This window comes from Aulonocara stuartgranti (genome assembly GCF_965226115.1).
Source record: "Aulonocara stuartgranti genome assembly, chromosome: 8".
Classification (NCBI taxonomy): Eukaryota; Metazoa; Chordata; class Actinopteri; order Cichliformes; family Cichlidae; genus Aulonocara; species Aulonocara stuartgranti.
The window spans coordinates 29,087,401-29,105,692 of NC_138959.1; the positions used below are offsets into that span (position 1 = coordinate 29,087,401).

The 18,292-nt window shown below is 47.5% G+C and overlaps 1 protein-coding gene across 1 annotated transcript; it reads left to right on the forward strand.

Moving 5' to 3' along the window:
- Positions 1-1,354: 1,354 nt before the first annotated feature.
- On the forward strand, positions 1,355-6,074 carry LOC309713201 (uncharacterized protein; the record flags this gene model as incomplete). The annotated part of the gene is made up of 4 exons (XM_082544607.1): positions 1,355-1,452; positions 2,392-2,459; positions 5,184-5,828; positions 5,889-6,074. The coding sequence occupies 3 exons, from the start codon at positions 1,355-1,357 to the stop codon at positions 5,741-5,743; spliced, it is 726 nt and encodes a 241-aa protein (XP_082400733.1). The 3' UTR covers positions 5,744-5,828; positions 5,889-6,074.
- Between the last annotated feature and the right edge of the window lie 12,218 nt (positions 6,075-18,292).

The following is an 18,292-nucleotide window of genomic DNA, read 5'->3' on the forward strand; positions in this document are numbered from 1 at the left end:
AGTGATTTCAGTTTGTTCATGTTCAGTTTGGTTCACCACATTAATGTTCTCACTTCCTGTTTTTTCCCGTGTCAGCTTGTCTCCCGTGTCATTAGTCAGATTATGTTCAGCCCTGTACTCACCTGTTTCCAATCATTGTCATCATCCACCTGTGTATTTAAGTTCCTCGGTTTCACCAGTTCTCTGTCGTGTCATTGATGTTAATGATGTATGTCTGATGTCGTCTGTATGTCCAGTCAGTCAGTCAGTCCTTAGTTCATTCATTCAGTCAGCCAGCCATTTCCTCCCTCTGTACTGTTTGCTCACTCCTTCGGCAATAAACATCCACCTTCACCTACCTGCCTGTGAGTCCAGCGTTTGGGTCCTCCTCCTCTCATCCACGACACTACCCTTGACAGATTTGATTTGGTCCACTAGGGACGTCAATGTCTGTTCATGCCGTCCTAACACCGCGCCCTGTTTATTTATGGCGGCGCGAATTGGGTCCGCTGAGTCCATTATTGGCCAGTTCGTTCTGTCACAAACAAGAATGCTGTGGACTCAAGAGCAGGCTCAATTGCTCGAACTATGTACAATTTATTTGAAGGGAAAAAGTACTTAAACAAGGCTGGGTCTAACAGAAACTATACACAGGAACTGAGGGAGACCAGAGGACGGAGAAACGGACATGGAACACACGGAGAACACGGGCGGGTACTACTGCAAACACAGGAGAGAGGTTTTACTGATCTGGAAAACAATTAACCCTTTAGAGCCGATCGGAGCGGGAACGCTCTGTTATGGGATGCTTAGGACTCATATTGCACTGCTGGAAATAGTTTATTTTGATGCATATGCTGCTTTTTTGCAAATTTGCAGTATAATATTTATTTTCGTTTTTCCTGCAGTGTATAAAAATTGGTGTATTTCAAAAATAAAACTATGAAGACACTCAAAATAAATTTCCTGTGGTGGGAAACTATTTTGTGCAACTTTTTTGTATTTACAGTTTTGAGGGATAAGCCTCTTAAATTTCTCTAACTACAAATATATGTTAAAAAATCAAAAACGATTTTCAATTTTTTTGTAGTTTATTGCACTTTTTTGCAATTTATGTAATTACTATGCACTTAATGAATACATATTATTAAAATCTGGGCTATAATGGTTGTATTGATGTATAGCAACTTGAAATGCTCCCAAAAATGGCTCCACAGCATGTAAAAATATAATATAAGCTCTGGCGGACTTGGTTCTATGGTAGGTCTTAAAGGGTTAAAGGGCTGAGGCGAGTGGTACTAGTGGAGAGTCTTGTGCTTACTTGGAAACACCGGCTATTAGGCAGAGGAGGGGTTGCCGTGGGAGCGTCCCAGGGATGGCTGAGAATGCGGGGAAGCTGGTCCAGGTTCCAGGGTGTCCAGGGGAGAGAGATCCACTGTTAAAGCACGGGCAGGAGGGCAGGCCGAGGAGATGGTGAGTATGTAGTCCTAGGGTTCTAGGCAGACTGGAGAACGGAGTGAAAACAGAACCAGCGCTGCTGATGAGCACGACGGGTGATGTATCTGGAGAACACTGGAGACAGAGAACACATTAATCCAAGATCCAGGCAGATGGATGCCAAACACAGTGGAGGCCAAGTTTACCACTAGTGGTAGCAGGACGAACTGGCGAGGAGTGGCAGGCAGTGCTGGCTTAAAAACCCTCCAGATGGAGGCCCGGAAATTGGAACCAGGTGATGAGCTGGCCAACTCCACCCCAGGGGATGGGCAACTGGAACCTGGACCACATCCAGTTTGAGACCCTTCACTTAATCTTCTGTTTACCTGGCTGTGCATGTTCCCTGTTCAAATTTGCTTATTGCTTTCCAGCCAATTGTTATTTAGAAGCTTGTGTTAACTGCTAAACTGTGTGGTTCTCTGAATTATGTCGCTCATCCCTGTTTTCTAAAAAAGGTGTTTCCTACTGTTGGACCACATATTCTGAACATAATTAATACCAGGTCAAGTACCAAGCGAGTTTAAGCATGCAGTTATTCATCCCTTACTCAAGAAGCCAGGCTCACATATTTCAGTTATGTCAAACTCTAGACCTATCTTTAAACTTCCTTTTCTGTGTAAGATCTTGGAAAAGATTATTTACACTCCGCTGATGGATTATCTAAATAACTCTCAAATGTTTGAAGTTTTTCAGTCCGACTTTAAGCCGTTTCACAGCACAGAGACAGCTTTCATAAAGGTTATGAACGATATTCTGGTAGCAATGGACTGTGGTAAACATGCAGTGCTTATACTACTGGATATGACTCCCGCTATTCGACACAGTGGATCAGGACCTGCTGATCTCTCGATTACAGCATTGTGTGGGCAATTCTGGCTTGGCACCCCTGTGGATAAAATCATATCTCTCAAACAGGAGCTTCTGTGTTAAGTTGGGTTTGTCATCATCCTCTGCCTCTGCTGCGGCACGGTTTGGCACAACTGGTAGAAGGAATTTTGAGCACATTACTCCGGTTCTGGCCTCCCTGCACTGGCTTCCAATTGAATTTAGAATTCATTTTAAACTCCTTTTATTGGTTGAGCTGAGCAGCTGTTGCTCTCAGTGCCCAAATCACGGCTGAAACTGAGAGGAGACCAAGCGAATTATGCCTGTGTGTTTCTGTTTTCAGTGTTCACGTCATGTTTTGTTTTCGTACCAGCAATAAAGCTAAGGTTCTCAGTTTCAATTCAGTCTCAGAGTCTCGCATTTGGATCCTCCTCTCCATCCGCCTGCACACAGAGCCCTGACACAATATGTGTCTGGATCATTCATAGACTCAAGAAAAAATACAATAGATCATCATATATTGTTAAAAATGGAGTGTTATGGCATCGGGGGGTAGTTTTAAATAGAGTTGGGAGCTTTTTAAGAGAAAGGCAACAGTTTGTGAAATGAAATGACTGTAATCCACTGTAAATGCTCAACGTATTTAATAAGCTAGGTAATGTAAACTTATACAAAGCTTAAGTTCATCTAACATTTTCTTCCATTTGAGTTAGTTCAACTTATTATTTTTGATCAACTTCAGCTATTTTGCATATTAAGTACCTGCTACTTACAAAAATGTAACGAAATGTTACCATTTTATTTAAATTATATGGCGGATGAGTTCCTTCCCCAAGTGGAGGAGTTCAAGTATCTCGGGGTCTTGTTCGCGAGTGATGGGAGAAGGGAGCCGGAGATCGACAGACGGATTGGGGCTGCAGCTGCAGTAATGCGGACGCTGCACCGGTCTGTCGTGGTGAAGAGGGAGCTGAGTGTAAAAGCGAAGCTCTCAATTTACCGGTCGATCTACGTCCCTACCCTCACCTATGGCCACGAGCTGTGGGTAGTGACCGAAAGAACGAGATCGCGGATACAAGCGGCAGAAATGAGCTTCCTCCGAAGGGTGGCTGGCCTCTCCCTTAGAGATAGGGTGAGAAGTTCGGCCATCCGGGAGGGGCTCAGAGTAGAGCCGCTGCTGCTCCACATCGAAAGGAGCCAGCTGAGGTGGTTCAGGCATCTGACAAGGATGCCTCCTGGGCGCCTCCTGGGTGAGGTGTTCCAGGCATGTCCCACCGGGAGGAGGCCCCGGGGCAGACCCAGGAAACGCTGGAGAGATTATATCTCTCAGCTGGCCTGGGAACGCCTTGGTGTTCCCCCGGATAAGCTGGAGGAGGTGGCTGGGGAGAGGGAGGTCTGGGCCTCTTTGCTTAGGCTGCTGCCCCCGCGACCCGGCCTCGGATAAAGCGGATGAAGATGGACATCTTTGGAAGGTTTTGATTCCTGAGAATCCCAAATTAGTCTTTAGATTAATATAACAGCTGGATTTATTTAGATTCTGAGACTAGACAATGGAGTAAAAGTAAAATGTACTCGTCTTTTAACGGTTACTCACTGGTTCTGAGTCTAACAAATTGTTTTTGTTGCTTATATTTCTTATTTTTTGCAATACATTTATTGGGGCGTCGACTGCAAGCCTTAAAAACAGTCAACATGTCACGGTCCGGGGCAGCGGCCGTGTGGAGAGTGGAAGGAGGACTCAAAGCGCAGCACTTATTCAAGTGTGAGGGTGATTTATTGATAATAACAAACATAAAGAGGAGATGGCAAAACAGAACTACGGATGAACTAAACTGGGTGAAACTACACAAAGGAGTGGCAAACCTGAACACGAAGGGAGAACAGCAGGGAGAGCACGCAGAGGATTTCACAGGGTAGATGCAGAGTACGCAGGGTAACACAGAGGATGAACACAGGTAGGAACACAGACGACGCGACGAGGAGCAGAGGAAATCACACGCTATAAATACACAAAGAGACACTGGGAAATCACACACAGATGGGGGAAACAGCTGGACCTGATTAACCTGACCAGACAGGGGAACACTAACACCAGGGACCAACAGAGGGAGCACAAACCCAGAACCCAGTGTCTAAAATCCCAAACACAAACCATCCCAAAACAGCCATGAATAATAATGAAAGTAATAACAATAAGTACATAAACATAAAGTCACTGAGTCATGGTCGCAGGACCATGACAGTACCCCCCCCTCAAGGGCTGGCCCCCGACAGCCACAGAAACACACCACCAGATCCGGGCGGGCGGCAGGGGGCCCAGGACGGAGGGACCGGACCACGACCATGGACGGAGGCCCCAGAGTCCCAAAACAAAGATGAACACAAAACCCACAGGGGAGCAGAGTCCAAAGCACAGTTCAGGAGGCCGTCCACGAAGAAGGCAGCGGCGGCGCGTAAAGAGTTCAGGAGGCCGGCCGTGCGGAAGGCAACGGCGGCGCGTAAAGAGTTCAGGAGGCCGGACGTGCGGAAGGCAACGGCGGCGCGTAAAGAGTTCAGGAGGCCGGCCGTGCGGAAGGCAGCGGCGCCACACAGGCGATGGCGGTCCGGGGGCCGGCCGTGCGGAAGGCAACGGCGGCCAGTCAGGCGACGGCGCTCAGCCAGTAGCCTAGCCAGCGGTCCAGAAAACGGCCGTTTAGCTCCAGACCCAAACGAGGCTGGGCCAGGCGAGGCTGAGGGCACGGAAGCCGGGACCGCAGCAGGCGGAGATGATGATGCAGACACAAAGGCTGGACCAGACGAGGATGCAGACACGAAGGCTGGACCAGACGAGGGTGCAGACACGAAGGCTGGACCAGACGAGGGTGCAGACACGGAGGCTGGACCAGACGAGGATGCAGACACGAAGGCTGGACCAGACGAGGATGCAGACACGGAGGCTGGACCAGGCAAGGATGCAGACACGGAGGCTGGACCAGACGAGGATGGAGACACGGAGGCTGGACCAGACGATGCTGATGATGCTGATGATGGACCAGACGAAGATGAAGATGAAGCCGGACCAGACGAAGATGAAGCCGGACCAGACGAAGATGAAGATGAAACCGGGCCAGGCGAGGATGAAACCGGGCCAGGCGAGGATGAAACCGGGCCAGGCATGGATGAAACCGGGCCAGGCGAGGATGAAACCGGGCCAGGCGATGAAGAAGCTGCAGCTGAAGCTGGGCCAGGCGAAGCTGACGCTGTAGCTGAAGCTGGGCCAGGTGAGGATGAAGCTGGACCAGAATCAGGCGAGGATGAAGCCGGGCCAGGCGTGGATGAAGCCGGGCCAGGCGTGGATGAAGCTGTAGCTGAAGCTGGGCTAGGCGAAGCAGACGCTGAAGCTGAAGCTGGGCCAGGTGAGGATGAAGCTGGACCAGAACCAGGCGAGGCTGAAGCTTCAGTCTGAGGCGTGGCAGTAGCAGGTGGTAGCGCTGCAGGTGATGATACTGCAGGAGGCGGCGCTGCAGCCACAGGTGGAGAAGCAGCCACAGGTGGAGAAGCAGCCACAGGTGGCCGGACGGGATCCTCGGGCCCCCCAGCAGGCGAAGCAGGAGGCTGGACGGGCTCCTCGGGCCCCCCAGCAGGCGAAACAGGAGGCTGGACGGGCTCCTCGGGCCCCCCAGCAGGCGAAGCAGGAGGCTGGACGGGCTCCTCGGGCCCCCCAGCAGGCGAAGCGGGAGACTGGACGGGCTCCTCGGGCCCCCCAGCGAAAACAGCCGCAGAACCAGTGGGCACCGGGGCCCCCGGCACACATGAAACAAAGCCAGTAGGCACGTGGGCCTCTGGCACACATGAAACAAAACCAACAGGCACGTGGGCCTCTGGCACATGTGAAACAAAACCAGTAGGCACGTGGGCCTCTGGCACACATACGGAGGGCTGCAGCTGCGCAGAGCACTGACCCTGCTCAGGCAGTGACAGCCCGGTGCAGTTCACAGCTGGCATCTTGGCCACCAGGGGTCCAGAGTAAGCTGAGGGCAGCAACCCCGCCTCTGGGGAAGCCCCGGAGTGAGTAACAGTCACTAATGTTGCCAGCTGTTGAGGAACAGGTCCGTAATGTAACAGTTTGTCTCCCTGCTCAGAAACGGCGGTGGAAAAACAGTGTGAAAATTGTGGCTTAAGGGAGGCTAATGGTTGAGCTACAGACTGGGAAGCTTGTGGCTGGACACAGAACTGAGCCGGAGAATGGTGATAGAGTCCTGGCTCAGAAGGAGCGGCAGAGAAACAGTCTCTCGGTTTCACAGAGGGTCTGTACACGCCCACTTGCGAAGGGTCCGTTACCACGAAGGTGGGTAAGCGATCCGAACAGTCTCCCATCCCGCTCTGGATAGCCCCAGAAAACAGAGTCTCGGAATCTGGGGAAGCCAGAACATGTCGCTCGCTCACCGCCTCGGACTGCTCGGAAGAAAAAGCAGACGGGGGGTGAAGACCGAGGTCCAGAAGGAGGAACTCCCGCTCCCACGAACAAAGCGAGCCCAGAAGCCATGGGAGACCGGTCACCAGACGCTGTAGCCGCCTCTCTACAGCGCGCTGGGACGTGCCACCCGGGCTTTCCAGCCACAGGTCGATCAGCTCCTATGTGGCATCGATGAGATTTTCCCGTAGTTCCCTGGATGGATTAAGCGCTGCTGGGTCCATGTTGTGGTCGCGTCGTACTGTCACGGTCCGGGGCAGCGGCCGTGTGGAGAGTGGAAGGAGGACTCAAAGCGCAGCACTTATTCAGGTGTGAGGGTGATTTATTGATAATAACAAACATAAAGAGGAGATGGCAAAACAGAACTACGGATGAACTAAACTGGGTGAAACTACACAAAGGAGTGGCAAACCTGAACATGAAGGGAGAACAGCAGGGAGAGCACGCAGAGGATTTCACAGGGTAGATGCAGAGTACACAGGGTAACACAGAGGATGAACACAGGTAGGAACACAGACGACGCGACGAGGAGCAGAGGAAATCACACGCTATAAATACACAAAGAGACACTGGGAAATCACACACAGATGGGGGAAACAGCTGGACCTGATTAACCTGACGAGACAGGGGAACACTAACACCAGGGACCAACAGAGGGAGCACAAACCCAGAACCCAGTGTCTAAAATCCCAAACACAAACCATCCCAAAACAGCCATGAATAATAATGAAAGTAATAACAATAAGTACATAAACATAAAGTCACTGAGTCATGGTCGCAGGACCATGACACAACGGATGATTTTGTTTTTATACTATAGACAGTGTGTTATTCTGAGGTATTTGACAACCCCAAGGAAAAGAGAAGTTAACCTTTAGTGATATGACAATGTAGAGAAATGCACGTCTGCCTTTTGAAAGACAAAATTCTAGTTTCAGAATTCTTGTTTCTGTTACAGTGATATTCGTTTCCATACAAATATCAATGTATGGAGAAGCGCCATATCTATTACTTCATCATAGTTCAATTAATTTTGAGTTTTGCAGTATCATTTTTTTCTCCTCTAGTGTAGGTGTACTCAGAGCCGGGTCCTGTGGGGCTTGGCAGTGCTGCTACCGTAGGCCCCGGTCTGGATGGACCTAGGCTCCCTTGCCTTGGTGGGTACCAGAGGACGGGGGTGCCTACTGGGGTCAGCGGGGGAGCTGGCCCTAGGGAAGGGCATCCTCCCCCCTTTTCCTCCCCATCCCCGGCTACCTCCCTCTTCCCGCTCCACCACACTCACCCACACAGGCAGGGCCTTGGGGTGCGGGTGTGTCACCAGGGTGCAGGGGAGACATTCCCACCCCCTCTGTCCCCTTCTGGCCACCTGTGCCTCAATTTTATCTCACAACTTAGACATCCACATTACTTACACTCTCATAACACACACATATATATAGGGCCTTGAGGGTGGGCACGTTAACGGCGTCCAGTGGACGGTCTGTGTACTCAAACCTACCTCTGGCGCCGGTGCCCACCTCTCAATTTTAAATCCATGTAGACATTGAGGGTTCTCGGGAGGGGCCGTGCTAACACCTGCTGCTCTCTGGCAGCAGCACCATGCTCTCCCTTGTTTTAAATGCACTTTAGAACAACACGCAGCAACACTACACATGAGCGGGAGAAGGGAGGTATGGGGTCTTCATACACCCCCGTTCTCTGCTAGCCATCGGGGCGGGGGGGCTGGGAGGAGATGTTGGCTGTCCGATTGGCCTCCCTGCTGCTGCGGAGCCTGGGACGGTCTGCTTGCCTCCACCCCGGGGGGAAGGGTAACATCTCTTGGGTCTGGGTTCTGTTTCCCCCTCTGGGGGCGAGGGTACCTGGACCTGGGGTATAGAGTATGTGTGGGGAGTGTGATTGTGTGTACATGTTCACTGCTCGTAGACTTAAATTACACCTTTCTTGGCTGCTACTTGAAAGCACATTGTGCGCTGTCTGTCCTGCATGCTGCACAACAACATTGAATATTTAGTATTTACTGCTGTTTACACTTAGCTAGATTAATGTGATGATGTTGTGTTTAGCATGTTGCTTTGGGTTTTTTTTTGCTTGTTTTCTATTCTTTCTCTCTCAACAGGTGATCCAGGAGATTTTTTTTCCCCCCTTTCTCACTGTCCCTCTCCCCTTCCTCTTTCTCTCTCCCTTTCCTATCCCTCACTCATGTCTGTCCCGTCTGTAACATCTGAAAATAAAATATAATAAACAATAAAAACAAAGGTCGATCAAATGGACATTATTACACATACATATAGGATCTTGGGGGTGGGCACGATACACGGAATCCAAAAGACTATCAGGGTGTACACCCCACCCCTGGCGTCGTTGCCCACCTCTCAATTTTAAATACACGTAGACATTGAGGGCTATCAGGAGGGGCTATGCGCTTACCTGCTGCTCTCTGGCAGGTAGCTCCATGTCCTCCTGGGTTTTAAATGCACCTTAGAACACACATGCATCAACACTACATATGAGCGGGCGGAGGGAGGTTTGGAGTCTTCTCTCACCCCCGTTCTCTGCAGCCTGTTGGAGTGGGGGTCTTAGGAGGAGGAGTTGGCTGTCAGATTGGGGTCTGGAGTGTGGGGCCTCCCTGCTGCTGCGGAGTCGGGGCGGTCTGCTTCTCCCCACCGCAGGGAAAAGGGTAACACCACCTGGGTCTGGGTGCAGTTTCCCCCTCCAGGGGCAAGGGTACCTAGACCCGGGGCTTAGAGTACGCTTGGGGAGTGTGATCGTGTGTACAGTGTCTCTTTATGTCTGTCTCCACGTTGGGTGAGTGTGGAGTAAGTGCATATGAGAGCATGAGGGTGGGAATGGATGTTTGCATATGTGTGTGCCTGTATGTCTGTGTCTATATGTCAGGTTGGGTATCAGACGCCACCTCTCTGGGGACATCTCAGGCCCTCCAAGGTTTGGAGGCCTATCTCCCCCCACCACTTCCCCTACCAGTGGCAGACGCCCTCAGACATCGGTGCGTTGGTGGTTCTTTGTGTCCGGGGATGGGCGTCCGGGTACCCACCGGCTCACTCCTTGGTGGCTGCTTGATGGGGCCTGGAGCCTGGGGCTCGCTCGGGCCACTTCGGAGGTGGGGTGCCCCCGGCCTCTCGGCCTGGGGCTCGGTCACTCAGGCACAGCTGGCTGCCGGCGGAGCTCACGGGCGCGTCACTGCAACTCCCCCTGGCTTCTGCTCCGCGGCTGCTGAGTGAGCCCTCATCTGGGACTCTCCTCAGCTCTTTCTGGGACAGTGGCGCGGCTGCCCCTCTGTTGGTCTTCCTTGGTCTCTTGTGTTCTGGGGGCCTCTGGATGTCTGGAGTTTTGATCTCCTCCATACCTGCTTCATGCCCTGGAGGACGGGGCTGTGGCCCCCCCACACCCTCTAGCAGATCATTACATGAAGGAACCTTTTAAAAAAACAAGCGCGTCCATGCTCACAGGTGTACACACGGGTGCTCACACCCACAAACTACACCATTTTTGGCTTCTACCTCAAAGCACACTGTGTTCTGTTGATCTTATGTGCTGCACAATAATGTTTAATATTTAGTATTTACTGTCATATTCCCATAGATCATCGTGATGTTGTTTATTGTATTGCTCTCGTTTTCTTCTGCTTGTTTTCTTTTTTCATTCTCAACAGGTGATCCAGGTGATTGATAGATGTATTTTTGTCTGCTTATTTTGTTGGTTTTTGTTTTTTGCCCTTTATCCCCGTCCCTCTTCTCCGCTGTTTTTCTTTCCCTCTTTCTTTCTCCCTTCTCTTTTCCTCATTCAAGTCTGTCCCGTATCTAGCAAGTGAAAATAAAAAATAAAATAAACAATAAAAGGTGAATCAAATAGACCATTATGGCAAGGCTGGGATGGTCCATTCGGTAAAGTAAATCCGTTGGGCATCTTTCTTCGCCTTTAGACAATAATTCTGATGGCAAAAGAGCCAAACGGGACAGGCGGGGGGGAGAAAAAAGAAAAAGAAAAGAGAGTTAATATGAACCATTTTGAATTCTAGCATTAGCCCACTTTGTTTTCATTTTTTGCTTTCCTCTTTCTTTTCTCCTGCCTTTCAGCTTAATGTTCAATATCCTTTGTCCTCTATATCCACTATCCCTCCACTGCACATATCCAAACCATCTCAGCCACGCCCCCTCCATTTGTCACTTTGGTTTGGTGGTCCCAGAACCGTTTACTGTCTAGAACACAGATCATCTGTTTTTACCACCAATATGTAGTTTTTTCTCAAAACCTCTACAGAAATACAGAGTTGTACCTGAAATAATACATAGCTTTCAAACACAGACACACCAAAAGTTGCTATGTGACCCTTAAAGACATAAAAGTATTATGACGATTTGTAGAAACTTCTGGTCAGAACTAATATAAACCACCTTTCAGAGAGATGATTTGTCATAAAATTATCCTGTGAGTTAGTAGATTAGTTTGTGATCACTCTTTCTCATTCATTCAGGACAAGTCTGTTGAGCCAGATCTGAGATGGTGGAGCAGCCCTAGCTAATAGTAATCTATGACAATGACCCAGGTCATTAAAGTGACTTTGTGGAGATCTCCCAAGAAAAGCTGATGAACCTCTTGGTAATGTTTGGAGTGATCTATGCACAGCTAGTGCTACTACAATTATTACCAAGGGACTGAATAACACTTTGTTGATTCAGAGTACAGTAGTCTGGAAGCTGGTAAACTATTCCCAAACTTAGAGACTCAAGAGACTGAATCATTGTATCAGAGCACAGTGTCTTGGTTTGTTTGTTTGTTTTTTAAATTTTATTTATTTATTTACTTAATTCATTTATTTCATTATATTTGCAGTAACTGGACTACAAGAAATTTCTTATAGTCATTGTCTTGAATATGAATTTTAACCAATCAGGTATTGAAAAATAACTGAACCAGCAAGTGGTATATGTGTGGTATGTGAGTTTTAACAAGTGTAATTAATCAGATCTGCTATTCAGATGTTCAAAAGTGCATATCATGTCTTTAGCATTTGTGATTCTTTTTAAAATGACTGTTTTTAATATTTTGTGAATGTTAACAGTGCAGTGTGTTTTTGGCGGTGGCCATGAAAATACTTTTTTAATTTAAATTTAGCAGTACTCAGTACAATTCAGGCAGTTGGTTGCCTTAATTATTTTACTTTTTTGTGACATGTTTTTGAGTTTTAATGTCCAGATATATAACTTTTGTTTAATTGACAAGTATTACAAATGTGAACAATAAATATTGAGTTTTGCTAAACTGAAAAAGTGACTCTGTTGTACTCATCCCTTATAAGTTATCTTAACTTATTCCCATGAGAGAACCTATTCCCATCTAGAACCTAAGGTTTTCACCTTAGGTTCTAGATTTTTATATTGAATTATTAAACATTTTACTTTTATTTTATCAAAATGCATGTCAGGTGTAATCAAATACCGGAGTTCTGGTAAGCCTCAACTTTCAAGTTCATCAAATTCAAAGACTTAAGGCAGGGGTTGCCAAATGTTTTCTTCTTCTGGTTTACACTGTGGTCCTGTTTGCTGACGATACAAACCTTTAATTATATATATATATATATATATACACTAACAAGCTGATCTACAATACGGCAGCAGTGATCAGTGAGATGCTTGGCTACAAGTTGAACAGCCACAAGGGGCAGTACCCTCCATGGAGAAGGAGGCTAGAGGGCAAGATCAAAGTAGCACGGAGGGAGGTTAGCCAACTAACGGAGTTGCAGAAAGGTGCGACAAAGAAGGTGCATAAGAAATACAGCAAGCTGTCCATACCTGAGGCCTTGGAAACTGCCAAGCAAAGACTCACAGCCTTGGCCAGCCGCTTGAGGAGGTACACCAGAGAGATAGAAGGCAGGAGAATAAACCAGCTGTTCTCCACAGAACCAGCAAAGGTGTACTCTCAGTGCCAAGGGAACAATAATAAGAGAACAGCACCACCAAGGCTGGAGACGGAGCAATACTGGAAGAGCATATAGGAGAAGGACGCAACCCATAACGGCAATGCTCAGTGGCTAGTGGATCTGAGGGCAGACCACAGCGACCTCCCTGAACAGGGTCCAGTAACCATCACAGTGGCAGATATCCAAGAAAGGGTCTCCAGTATGAAGAGTTGGACAGCACCAGGGCCCGACATGGTTCACGCCTACTGGCTAAAGAAGCTGACTGCACTCCACGAGCGTCTGGCAGCACAAATGAACCAGCTGCTAGTTAACGAGAGACACCCGGAATGGCTAACCGAAGGTCGGACGGTCCTGATCCCCAAGGACCCCAAGAAGGGACCGGCCCCCTCCAACTACCGACCAATAACCTGCCTCAGTACTACATGGAAGCTCCTGTCAGGCATCATATCGGCTAAGATGAACAGGCACATGGGTCAATACATGAGTGGGACACAGAAAGGAATTGGCAAGAATACCAGAGGCGCAAAACACCAGCTACTGGTAGACAGAACAGTCAGCCGAGACTGCAAGACCAGACTGACCAACCTGTGCACGGCCTGGATTGATTACAAGAAGGCCTATGACTCAATGCCCCACAGCTGGATACTGGAATGCCTAGAATTGTACAAGATCAATGGGACCCTAAGAGCCTTCATCAGGAACTCAATGGGGATGTGGCGTACAACACTAGAGGCCAACTCCAAGCCCATAGCACAAGTCACCATCAAGTGCGGGATCTACCAAGGAGATGCTCTGTCCCCACTGCTGTTCTGCATAGGCCTGAACCCCCTCAGTGAGATCATTAACAAGACTGGCTACGGATACCGACTACGGAACGGAGCAGTTGTCAGCCACCTCCTGTACATGGATAACATCAAGCTGTATGCCAAGAGTGAACGAGACATCGATTCACTGATCCACACTACCAGGCTATACAGCAATGACATTGGAATGTCGTTCGGACTGGAGAAGTGTAGTCGGATGGTAACAAAGAGAGGGAAGGTAGTCAGAACTGAGGGGATTGAACTACCAGAAGGCAACATTGCAGACATAGAGGACAGTTACAAGTACCTGGGGATCCCGCAGGCAAATGGGAACCATGAAGAGGCCGCTAGAAAGGCTGCAACCACCAAGTACCTGCAGAGGGTCAGGCAAGTCCTGAGGAGTCAGCTGAACGGTAAGAACAAGATCCGGGCCATGAACACCTATGCCCTGCCCGTGATCAGGTACCCTGCTGGGGTAATAGGCTGGCCAAAGGAGGAGATAGAAGCCACTGACATAAAGACAAGAAAGCTCCTTACCATGCATGAAGGGTTTCACCCCAAGTCCAGCACCCTGAGGCTGTACGCTAAGCGGAAGGAAGGGGGCCGGGGACTGGTGAGTGTCAGCACCACAGTCCAGGATGAGACAACAAACATCCAAGAATACATTGGGAAGATGGCCCCAACTGACCGAGTGCTCAGTGAATACCTCAGGCAGTAGAAACCCAAGAAAGAGGAGGGAGACGAGGAACCATCGTGGAAGGACAGGCCCCTGCACGGTATGTACCACCGGCAGATAGAGGAGGTGGCTGATATCCAGAAATCCTACCAGTGGCTGGACAAAGCTGGACTGAAAGACAGCACAGAGGCACTAATCATGGCAGCACAAGAACAAGGTCTGAGCACAAGATCCATAGAGGCTGGGGTCTATCACACCAGGCAAGACCCCAGGTGCAGGCTGTGTAAAGATGCCTGCCCCAGAGACAATCCAGCACATAACAGCAGGGTGCAAGATGCTAGCAGGCAAGGCATACATGGAACGCCATAACCAAGTGGCCGGCATAGTGTACAGGAACATTTGTGCCGAGTATAACCTGGAAGTCCCGAGGTCAAAATGGGAGATGCCCCCAAGGGTGGTGGAGAATGACCGAGCTAAGATCCCGTGGGACTTCCAGATACAGACGGACAAAATGGTGGTGGCTAACCAACCGGACATAGTGGTGGTAGACAAACAGAAGCAGACGGCCGTAGTGATCGATGTAGTGGTTCCGAATGACAGCAATATCAGGAAGAAGGAACACGAGAAGCTGGAGAAATACCAAGGGCTCAGAGAAGAGCTCGAGAGGATGTGGAGGGTGAAGGTAACGGTGGTCCCCGTGGTAATCGGAGCACTAGGTGCGGTCATTCCCAAGCTAGGCGAGTGGCTCCAGCAGATCCCGGGAATAACATCGGAGATCTCTGTCCAGAAGAGCGCCGTCCTGGGAACAGCTAAGATACTGCGCAGGACCCTGAAGCTCCCAGGCCTCTGGTAGAGGACCCGAGCTTGAAGGATAAACCGCCCGCAGGGGCGTGCTGGGTGTTTTTTTTTATTATTTTTTTTTTTTTATATAATGATTTTGTTATTTTTGTTTTATTTATATATTTATTGTATCTTGTAGGGGTATGAACGAATTTCTAAACACAAAGCAGTTCAAAGACGTATAAACAGATGATCTTCATAAGATAAGATAAGATAAGATAAGATAGAACTTTATTAATCCCTCGGGTGGGTTCCTCTGGGAAATTCGATTTCCAAAAAAGCACAGCACCGACAGAAGTTACAGAGTTACAGAATATTATATATATATATATACACACACACACACACACACATATATATAATACAGAGACAATATAAATAAAATATACGAAGGGGATAAATAGAATAAATAGGAATAAAAAATAAAAATACAAGTGAATTGCACATTTCAAGTATTGAGGTCTATTGCACTGTTGACTATTTACAAAAGTATTGCACAAAAGGTATTGCACAGTGAGGTGAAGAGGCACTACAGCTTAGTTGTTCCCCCCTTCTTTGTCCTCCTGTTTCCCCTCCCTCTCCCCTCCAGAGAGGAGTTAAACAGTTTGATGGCGTGTGGGACAAAGGAGTTTTTAAGTCTGACACAAGAAAGACACAAGAAAAAGAAAATTATGAATTTCAGTGATTGTCTCAGTTTAGAAAGTTGCTAAATCATGCTTATTCAGATTGTACAATTAACTTTCCAAAAATGGAGTTACTGGCTTTGTTGTTTTTTGGAACGTTATGGAATTGCAAAAACATGATGACATGATAATAACTGTATTTTACATAGTGTGTATATTATATTAGAAATATGTTGGGGGAGGGGGTTGTCAATATTGAGGTTTTCGATTCTAGCCAATCATTTTATGTTTCCGAGGATAGTAGGCGGGTCCAGGTACGTACGTTCTTTTAGAGCAGAGCTACAGATTAAAAATGCCCAAGGCGAATCGATCAAAAGTCTGGCTGTACTTCACAGCAAAATATGCAAACTCAGCAGCCTGCAACAAGTGCTTTTAAGGTGATAATTTTTTCGGCTTCCATCGAACCCGATCGAACCACAGAAGTGAAGGTAAGCTATTTACATCGTATCATACCCACGATTACAACCACCAAAGGCCAGCACTGTCAGTGTCCCAGAAGACTCCAGTGGCAGTCGATGTTCTAAAAGACAGCATTAAGGAGTCCCTTGCAAGGAAGTTCCCCAGGGAAGACTTTGTGAACATGACAATTAAAGCAACCATTTTAGGCACAGACTATAATATTGGCATGATGCTGCCGTTTGGCTCAACAGGAGGCCTACCTGACTTTGCAGAAATCCATCAAATAATCATTGTGCACAGAACTCCTGTGTTTGTTCTGAAGTTGCTTAGAGGCTGTGAACACCTGAGGAGTTTCAAAGTAGAGCCCACAGGAGAGACAGAAATCCTTAAACATTCTGAACTGAAAGAAACATGGCTGCATACAATACAGCAGATGGCCGTATGGTGTCCCTTAAACACTTCATTTGCACATCAGAGTAAGTGTAATGGGTTGATTATTTCTGTTATATCAAATGTTTGTGCACTTATTGAAATTATTGAAAAAATATATTATTTTACCAACAACTATATGGGCGGGCGTCCTGTCTTATTTGTTTATTGTAATGTTTATTTAACAGGAACAACACATATAACATTGAAAAAGAAAATGGAAACGTGATGCATACTTAACCCTCCTCTATTCTATTGCCCTTATCTCCCTCTTCTTAAAATGACAATCAAAAATTATTTATTCCAAATTCTACTGAACTAAATCTCTGCTTTTATTTCTCTGGCAGAAGATAATGAAGAAAATATATGCATGTAAGCTTATCAACTATTAATAACCTGTCTCAATTTCTTTTCTTTCTCTGTCTCTACAGCTGAGGAAACACAAACCAAACAACAATGGCAGTCCAGTTAAGAGTCGTTATAGAAGAACACAGCATTCAAAAGTTGACACTTCCAACAGGAATTCCTAATACAGTGGATGGGGATACATGGGGAATTTGGACTGCTATACCAAGACAAAGACTTTGACAATCAGTTTTTCAGTGTCATCTCGACTGCTGACTTGTATGACAAGGCCACTGTTAAAGTGATCCTTAAAGAGCCAGTAATCACCCTTGACTTACAACCAGCATGTGAATCAGGATCATCGTCTGCATTGAACTCTTCGACTTCAGTGAGCACCCATCCTGCAAGTACTACTGAAACGGACATCTGCCCTGCCAGTCATGATGCACCCTCACAGGTGTCCGACTGCGCATCGTCAAGGTCCAGTGACACCATCATTCTCCCTGATTCATGTCGCCCTGCTGCGTGGCCAGTGCCATTTCAAGTACCGGAGTTTTCCCGAGACATACAACTAATCCTCGCTGAGGCAAACAACTCATATCGCAACACTGGAAGACCTTTCATGGATGCCAGTGTTAAATCAGCAACAATGCAAGACCTTGCAAAAGTAATTTTTTCGTACACTGCTTACCCAACCAATCAGCAGATCCTCTCAGTGCCTGAAGCCTTGGTTTCAAAGTTTGTGTGTCTTAAGGAGCCAGGATCATTTGCCGGCTTATATGGCTGGCAGCAGCGCATAAAAAACAAGATGCACAATTACCGTGCCAAGCTAAGATCTCGAAAATTTTCTTACCTGGAAATTGAAATTAATGCCTTAAAAAGGAAGCATCCAGCTGATGCAGTGCCATCAAAGAATGTAAAAAAGCCAAAAAAAAGCAGAGGTTAATTATCTCCCTCCGCATCCTACTGGAGAAACCCAAGAGACACTGGAGAAAGAGAGGCTGGAATTAATTTATGAAATAACAAAGAAAAACAACGCAAAGATAATTGCAGAAAAAATGAATAAAACGTTCTCTAGCCGAAGACTTGGAGTGGTCAGCCTCTGCCCCTCTGTGGGTGAGTTAAAAGAAAGGTGGCCAGCATTATTCACTGAGGCTCAGGTGAGTATGTGTGATAACTATTCCTATCCACCAAAAAACAAATGTCAAACAAATGTCAACAAATTGAAATGTCATTTTTTTGTCCCCTTACTTCTTAGCTCATCGAAGAGTTCAGACGCATCACCACAGTTTCTTTGGTGGAGACATTCATGCTGAAACTTGATGAGTACACACCAGGTCTTTTGCAGCTTATGCCTGCCAAAGGAGGAGCTGCTGGTTCCAAGATGACACCTCTGCTGGACACTTTGAATGACCTATGTTATTTGAC